At 38.5% G+C, this 8,858-nt stretch overlaps 1 protein-coding gene across 1 annotated transcript; it reads right to left on the reverse strand.

The window, feature by feature from the left end:
• Window positions 1-414: 414 nt before the first annotated feature.
• On the reverse strand, window positions 415-8,389 carry LOC308406785 (coxsackievirus and adenovirus receptor homolog). The gene is made up of 3 exons (XM_080898010.1): window positions 8,074-8,389; window positions 5,543-5,881; window positions 415-1,573 (listed from the first exon to the last, which is right to left on the reverse strand). Exons 1-3 carry the CDS (start codon window positions 8,144-8,146, stop codon window positions 1,335-1,337), a joined length of 651 nt encoding a protein of 216 aa, XP_080754136.1. The 5' UTR covers window positions 8,147-8,389; the 3' UTR covers window positions 415-1,334.
• Between the last annotated feature and the right edge of the window lie 469 nt (window positions 8,390-8,858).

Below are 8,858 nucleotides of genomic sequence, written 5' to 3' on the forward strand. Positions count from 1 at the left end.
GCTAATAATTTCTTTCTTTTTTTTTTTAATAAATTGCTGGTTGTTTTCCAGTGTGATGTTTTCCATATACATATGTCTATTTTTAAGTGAACACAATATTTTAACATATAGATATTTAGAAGTAATCTTTGAAAATTGCATGACGTTCTCACTAACAGTGAATACTGTTAGTGAGTATTTTAACATGCTGCCAATAAAAGACTCAATGAAAATCTGTCCCATCCAGGCAGTTTTAAACCAAAACTCTAGACCTGGTCAGGAACAAGTTATATTAAGTGTTCAGCGTAACTTACAATGATGATTTATCCAGGTAAACAGAGATATACGTTGTACCTTGCTAAGCCATTGATCTGAGTTCGTTGTACACCCCTCCGCTCTAATTACACTCCCTGCAATTAAAAAACGAAACACTCAAAATAACAAAAAATCTTCTTGATAGTTTGTGTTTTTATTTATTACATGTCAGCACGACTCCAGTCCAGCTCGAGCTTGTACTAACAGAATATGCATAGTTAAGATCAATTAAAAGGTGACAAAGTGATGCTTAAAAATGCCATTATAAAAAGAACATTAAACATGACAAGTACACTCGAAACTTTACATGTTGCTGAAAAATAAAGTGATTAGATATATACATATATATATATATTACACTGTGATTAATGATGTGTCCGTGCTAATGATTTTGAAAACATACAAAAATACAAAATATTTGCATAGAAAAATAACACAGATTAAGGCTTCACAGGTTTAAACATACAGCGCTGGTCCTTTTTACTCTTGATATCAGCAACATGTCCTCTGATAATGAACCTGTGCTGGCCTTTATTTCACTAAAATAAACTTATTTTGGTAGTGATTGATTAAAAAAATGTGGTATGTGGGTTTAAACACTTTAGAAGAAGTAAACCACTGCCCCGTGCAGACGAGCTACAACAGTGACCTCTGTAATAAACTGAGAGGTAGCAGCTTTGACAGCAGACTCTGAGGCTTTAGCCTTTTTGGCAGAACTGGACTGATGTCAGGGAAGGGGGCAGGCTGACTGGCTGTAGAGGTAATAAAAGTGAAGATCTTCAAATACTTAATAATGTGCGTAACAACCTGTATAATTTACAGGTCACGACCCATAACGATAGTTTGCCCACACTACTACCTTTCCTAACTTGACAAGAGAATCTGATTTGTGAGAGTAACCTGTGCAGATATTTATTATCGTGGTTAAACTGCATTTTAAACCATCATAAATGGACAAAAACAAGATTAATGCAGCATGGATCTCTAGTAGTCTTACAAAGATGTTTTCATTTCTGTGCAACAGCAGGACCCACAGTCATTCAGGAGGAAAGAAGTAAGGATTCAGATCTGCTATTTAGTGGCTTTTCAGGACTTTTCATGCATTTTTTTAGTCTTTTGTAGATAATTACACCAGCAGGTATAGCAAAAATAAAAAAAGTGATCGGCACACCAGTTATCAGTGAAAGATACCAATTACTCTTTCCTCCATCCTTCTCTACTCTGATCTTCTCTTCTCGAACCTTTTCTCCTCCATTCTCGGTGTCTTCGTCCGTGAAACCTGCAGAGCAGAAAGAGTGTGCAGACAAAGTTAGCAGACACTCTAAAATATATCTTCAGGTCATTCAGAGGCTCTGGCAGCACATGGGTTAGCCTCCCTTTATTCATAATAACTCTGAGTACAGCCAACCTCACTCCTACTGAAAAAGCTATGATATATTTTGGTCATTGCTGGATAATGTGCTTTGGTAGTTTTGAAATAGCTTTTGAAACATCATGCTTTCATTAAAAGATTAATTACTTTGGGATTCTCCTTCTTCCAAAAAGCTTTCTTAGTCATCAAGCTGAAGTAAACCAGAACCATCCTAGAAGGAAAAGATTTTGGTAGATCCAAAATTTACTTGATCTTTTAATTTGTTTTCATTTTTGTTGGAAGCCTAACATGTAGAATAATCTGAAAAATCGGATTATTCTGATAAGAAATAAATGAATGTGCAGCTGCACCAGTAATAACTGCTGAACAACACAGGAGCGTGATCACAACGTCTTTTAGAATAAGAGCAACACAAAAACATAAATTATACAAACTCACAGTTAATTAAGTGTTAAAAATCAAGTGACCACAGAGAGGAAGACCAGGGCTTAATCGCCAAATACTGAATTTTGGGAATGTGTGGATTAGAAAAAAAAGAAAAAAGAAAAATATGATACCAAAAACTGCCAAGGATGTCATTTTGCCTCTACAGATGTGAATGTAAAACCACTACTGCTGCACACCAGGTTGCCTAGCAGCACAACTGTTTGCACACATTTTAAAGTGAAGGCTGCTGTAACCAGAGCTAGCTAGATGTGGTTGATAAATAAATATATAGAGTACTGTATTTAGATAACAGCTGAATAATTACTGCCGGGCTGGCAATGGGATGTTGAGCCAGGGGAGAGTGTGAGAAATGTGTGAGAACCGAACAGGTTGCTGGCTGTGCTGCACAGCAGGGGAACAGACAGACCAGCATGTGGAGAACTTATCTGAGCAAATACAGAATGAAATCCAGAGCAGAGCATCGAAACAGCTTTCAGACCTGAGCAGGAGAGCTGAGGAGGTGAAGGTGCAGACTTAGGCAGAACAGTGTGGACTGCTCTACTTTACTATTATCACTTAGAATGTGTTTCTAATGTTTTTTTAAGCCACCTGTGACGTCACAGCCCCCCAAAACAACCCTTAAATACTCATTTGTCCAATCTTACTTAAAATTGGATAAAAATTAACAATTGACCTTATTTAAGAAATAACATCTTTGCCATTACTTCTGTTACTGCTGTACTGCTATTAGGGCTGGGCTATATCACGGTAATACCGGTGTAATGTTGGGCAACGATAGGAAAATGACATATGGCGATAGAATATGGGTAAAACGCGCATGCGCAGTGCCTTTGTTTACATACGCACATGGCGGCGACGCAGAATGAGAAGAGTGAAAGCGGATCGTTGAATGAAACGGATGAACCAGAATTGGTTTGTAAAAATGCTGCAACTTCAGTGGTGTGGAACTGCTTTAGCTTTCGTCCGTCAGATACACAACAAAGCACTATTTTTGGTAGCGTATGCTAGCGGGCCGTCGTTATTACCGTGTTTTTGGAAAACACGGCACACTTAAAATCAATCCCTTGATTTTTCTGAAAATCGACAGTGCCCCTTATAATCCTGTGTGCCTTATGTATGAATTCTGGTTGTGTTTACTGACCTCGAAACGATTTTATGTCGTACACGGTGCTCGAAAATCTGTCAAATGTTTAGCACGACTTTGCTAAACTATGAAGCTGCACCGCTTGATGGATTGTCGGAGCATTACGGCTTTCGTAGGCAGGAGCCTCGCGGAGTGATACAAACTGTGCTTCAACATAATATTAGCATATTGTGTGTGTATAAGCTTTTTTTAAGTTTTGTGGATATTATACATGGTTATGCTGAGGATATGTCGGCCAATTTCCACTGGAAATGCCTTTTGGTTAAACTGTCAGCAAGGATTTTGCATTTGCACTGTTAAATTTTTATATAACTTTAATGCAGATAAAAAACAGCTGCTTGTTTAAGTGAAAATACATTGATGTTTTTCTTTTTGCACTAATAAAGTTGTGGAGTTGTAAAGTGTTTTGTCTAGTGTCAATTATATCGTCAGTTATATCGTTATCGCAAATTTTTAAATGTATATCGTGATAAATATTTTTGGTCATATCGCCCTGCTCTAACTGCTATCATTTGCCACCAGGAGGGGTCATGTTATTATCTGTAGACTGTCTGATCTCACCACAGCATCAATGATGGAATGTGCACAGGAACTGTAAAGGCTCTTTTAAAATGTATTCTGTTAATGTCTAATCTGGCCTTGCTGGTCTTGAGTGTAATCTTCATTTGCACCTTGTTGTAAACACTTCTATTTCCAACCATAAAGGCTTGCCTTCATTGCAGAACTTGACATTGAGATTGCTGTCTCTCCTTGAGAGACGGGCCAAGGCTTTTTTTTTCTTTTTTAAAAACAATTGAAATAATTCTGTCATCATCTACTTTAGTCGTGCCTCAAGACACTTCACCCGTTGCCTACTGGTGGTGGTCAGAGGGCCCGGTGGCGCCAGTGTCCGGCAGCCTCGCCTCTGTCAGTGCGCCCCAGGGTGGCTGTGGCTGCAATGTAGCTTGCCATCGCCAGTGTGTGAATGTGTGTGTGAATGGGTGGATGACTGGATGTGTAAAACGCTTTGGGGTCCTTAGGGACTAATAAAGCGCTATACAAATACAGGCCGTTTACCATTTACCATAGTTGTTTTCTGTGGTCTTTCAGGCCCTTTGGTGTTGCTGAACTGGTCAGTATAGGGCTGCGCGATATGACAATATATATCAGATGATTAAATTAAAATGTCTATCGCCTCATATCATAAGCTATCGCTTGTTTCGTGGTGTCGCATAATATTGTTTACGGCAATATTTTTTCATTGTTTCGATGGTCACCATGTGGATGCAGGCACAGAGAATACCAGCATGACCAGTTAAGATGAGGCAGAACCAGGTAGCTCCAAACAGAAGGACCAGTCAAAACAAATGGAGGACTTATTCCTAAAGGCAAGAGGCTACCTCTGTAGCATGGACATGGTTTGGTTATGCAACATCTGACAGAAAACTGTACCATGTACTATGAAATCTATACTAAATTTTACCGCAAAATGGTCCCCACCACAGACTCAAAGACAACAAACCTCTTCTATCACCAGAATCACATGAAAGAGTACGGAGAGAGTTTACCGATGAGAAGCAAAAAAGAGCCGTCAAGTGCTCAAAATAAACCTTAGACTCAAACGTTAGAACAGGCTTTTCCCTGCAGCACGCCGTGTAATAAATACAAAGAAAATGGCGGCCGTTACAACTTATGTCTAAAAATGTATCGTTTCATGCATCGGTCAAAACACTCGACTCCAGGTACACAACGCCCAGCTGTGTTCAATGAATTTTCAGAAAAAGCACTATTTTGTGATATATATCATTATTGGGATGAGAATTGTTTGTATTGAGATGAGACTTTGGTCATATCTCACAGCCCGAGGTCAGTACATTCATTCTTTGTAACAATGCACCAGATTTTCATTTATGTCACTCCTAAAGTTTATGCTCTCTCTCTCCGATTGGTTTACGTGAACTTTTAAGCCCAGTTATTGGCTCCCTCACATCTTTGTAGCATCTTTCGGGCTTCCTATTTAAGGTCAAAGTGAAAAACTATAAAATACACATCGAACACTTTGAATCAAGTTTAGGAATCATGTATAAATAACTGCACTTTCTGAATTTAAAGCTGAAGTTAAATGCAATGTGTTGGTGTACAGATAAAAAAACAAAAAAAATCTGATGAAACTTTAGATCCCCATCATGCAAAAACAAACAATGGAAGTGGGAAATAACTTAATAGCACCAACCACAACAATAACATCACATCTGCAAAATGTAAAACTTCCTATGGAAGAAACTGTAACACTTCCACAAACTCACCTGAGGATTTGACTGTGAGCTTGATGGAGTGCTTGAACTCACTTTGGACGCCCTTACTTCTTCTGGTTGTAATGCGACACTCATATGTTCCTGCATCCCTGATGCTGGCATTCCTTAGAATCACTGAACAGTCTCCATCTTTCATTGATGGATCTCTCAGCTTCACTCGGCCTTTAAAGAACGAGTGCTGGTAGTTTTCATATAGGCGCTGGTTTCTGTAGAAGAATACATAGCCATCGGACTTAAGCTCAGGTTTGCTCCACTCCAACAGGGTGATCTCCACATCTCCGGGTCCCTGACACTGAAGAATGGCATCTTCTCCAGGACTCGCAGTTACCTCTGAGTGACATAAACACAAAATTCACTGTTTACTATGAGTAACAAACGGAGAATACAGATGAAAAAAAATAACCATACAAGTAAAATTAGTATTGTAATTATTATTATTTATTTTCCAGCTCCTTCTTTTTAAAATGACCTTCAACGAACTTTTGTGTATCCTTTATTTATCCATGCAGGTAAAAAGTCTCCCTGTGATTACATATGCATTTCAAGAGAGATGTGTTTGAGAGGGCAGCAGAAACTGCAACAAAAACATTTCTATCAAGATATTTGACGTGTCAAATAAGACTGTATCTACTCTCTGAGTCATAAAGGCTCTTGCAAATCAGGTAATTTCTATATTTTATGTATAACAAGGCTGTTCTGAGCAGCAGGGGAGCTGTAGCTAAACTGAACTGAGTCCAGAGTGAAATCCGACAGTCTTCAGGCCTGAGGAGCGGAGCTGGGCAGTGCGGACACTGGATGAGAGGCTGCGGGCTTGGTGATCAGAAGCAGAAGTGGACGTGATGATAAACTTTGATTACTCGGATTTTTACAGTAAAAGATGTATAATCTGTTTCTTATATTTTTGTAGCCAGTGTAACAGGGTCATAAATCATATATTGTTATTACACAAAATGTATTGTAAACCCCAAACTGTTCCTGGTATAGCTGACTTTTAGGACCTGCAAGCCTGTAGTTATCTTCATTATTAGTTAGAGCCCCTCTTCATCCTTTTCTTCTTCTTTGGTGCATTCCTATAAATTTGGGGTACCCCTACGGCCTCTCCCCTTTTCTATAATTCCCCTGTAGGAGAGGTCTATGTCATTTCTTTTCCGAGATTAATTATATCTTTATCCACTCTGATGTTTCTGATCGTGTGTGTGTTAATGCTAGCATGAGCAGATAATTCCTGGTAGCTTTGAAGGTGTAGTGGGTTGAGCTAACTCTCATCCCAAGTGTTTGTATTGGGTATAGGAGCTGGAGCGGGCAAGTTGTTTCCGTGGAAGTCTTTCTTTTTGCCTTTCATTGTCAGGCACAATGCAGGAACACACGGTTACATCAGCTGAGCAGTCTGTTCTAAAATGTAAGCAATAAACTGTTTGATCTGTGAAAATTAAACGAGTCTTAAACACATAAATGAAATAGTGGCAGCGCACGTTAAAAGTTTTACAGTGTTAATAACGTCTTCGCTCGCTGCCTCGCTGCTAACGCGGGCTTGGTGGGGCTCCTTCGACTTTCCAAGTTTGAGAGTTCATTAAGGATGATAAATCCGACTTATGATTTTATCTGGAGTTTGCCCAACACTGTCGGAGAAACCCTGCAGTCATAAATGTTAAATGTAGACAGGGCTGAGATATCGGCTGGGTTTTAAGGCACCGTTATGGCGTAGAGAGAAAGTTAGATACGTGCAATATTTTTTTTTTTTTTTTTTTTTTTTTTTTTTTTTTTATTGAAACAAATTTCCATATACAAAACAAGTCAAGGAAACAGACCAGAATTGTAACAATTTACATTATAAAGATGGTGAAGCAAGTCATCATAACTTTACAGGGAGAAAATAAAAGTTTCTAGAGTAAAGAAATAAGGAACATAGACCTTTTGACACAGGCAAGAAAATTAGAAGAGCAAGTATTTTTTGATTTTACAGTATAGTACAGCAGTTTTTTTGTTCATATTTGAAATAAGCTTAAGTGACTTAAAGTATTGACAAAAGTAATTCAAGAAGACGGTAAACATAGGAGAGGCATTCTTCCACTTACATAAATGAATGAAAAACTTACATAGCACTATTACAAAATTGACAACATCTGAGATTTCAGAATCCAGATTGTCCATAAAGTAAAGAATATCCTTAGATGTGAAGGCAGGTACATTGGAAATTCTGAGTGAAACCCAACAGTGTATTTCAAACCAGAAAGCATTAACATACTGACAAGTGAAAAATAGATGCTCTAGTGTTTCTGGATCGGAAGAACAGAAAGCACAAGAGTCGGCCTCAAAATTAAACCTTTTATGCAGGAATTCTCCAACTGGATAAATGCCTGATATGATTCTGAAGTGTGTTTCTTTCATTTTAGGCGCAAGTGGGTATTTTAAGTAAAAAGAAAATGACTTGTCTTTCAATATGCTATCAAGGTCATGTAGATACGTGCAATATGAGACCTGTGAGGATCCTTTAAAACAACCCATCCCCTGCTGTAACTCACCTTGATCCAGAGGAGCCGCAAAGGGCACAAAATAAAAGAAAAAAAGTGCAATGTTAGCAACAACAATCCTCATAGCAAAGAGGCGGAAGCGGAGCTCGTTGACGGCGACGACGTAGGCGTGGCTGTGAGGTTGGGAGGACCCCAAAAAGACAATAAACTCCAGTCCACATTTAAAATGGCATTTATCAATTTACAAAACTAAATAAAATCAAAAACTTAAGAAAAAAATGTCACCACTTTAGCGGGAGGCAATTCACACTGCATACGACCGATCCCACGCAAAAAAAGTTGATAAATTGTTCGGAAAATCACACACAGCTTAACAGGCGGTCCGAACCTAGACCCGGAAGCGGGCCCATAAGGACCCAGCTACAAAAACAAAAACAAACAAACAATAAAACAAAGGCAGAAGTATGATTTAAACATTGCGTTTCTTTCATTTAAACAAGCTATCTTCTTTACGGTAGTTGTTTAATTGCAGATCCCAACTGGATGTGAGTTCAGGAGTTAAGCTATCCCACGTGATACCTAGCGCATTTTTCTGGCACTGATCCAATACTAAATAAAAACAGGGCCATTATTTCCAGTAACAATAGTGACACATACAGTTTGAACCTTTACCTGCAGCTTATGTAGGGGTCAACAAAGCAATAACTACGGTAATGTTATTAAATAAAATAGACTGGGCAGTGAAGGTCTGACGCTTTTGTTGTTGTTGTTGATTTTCAAATAAAATAATTAAACATGTTTCAGTGGGTTGAATGAATTATTTGAATGTCTAAACT

This window comes from Rhamphochromis sp. 'chilingali' (genome assembly GCF_963969265.1).
Source record: "Rhamphochromis sp. 'chilingali' genome assembly, chromosome: 1".
Taxonomy (NCBI): domain Eukaryota; kingdom Metazoa; phylum Chordata; class Actinopteri; order Cichliformes; family Cichlidae; genus Rhamphochromis; species Rhamphochromis sp. 'chilingali'.

Coding starts and splice junctions, on each gene's coding strand:
- LOC308406785 (XM_080898010.1), bottom strand. CDS start 8,146: ATGAGGATTGTTGTTGCTAACATTGCACTTTTTTTCTTTTATTTTGTG. Junction 5,882..8,073: donor TGCGGCTCCTCTGGATCAAG/GTGAGTTACAGC, acceptor TATGTCACTCAG/AGGTAACTGCGAGTCCTGGA. Junction 1,574..5,542: donor GCTCACAGTCAAATCCTCAG/GTGAGTTTGTGG, acceptor TCTGCTCTGCAG/GTTTCACGGACGAAGACACC.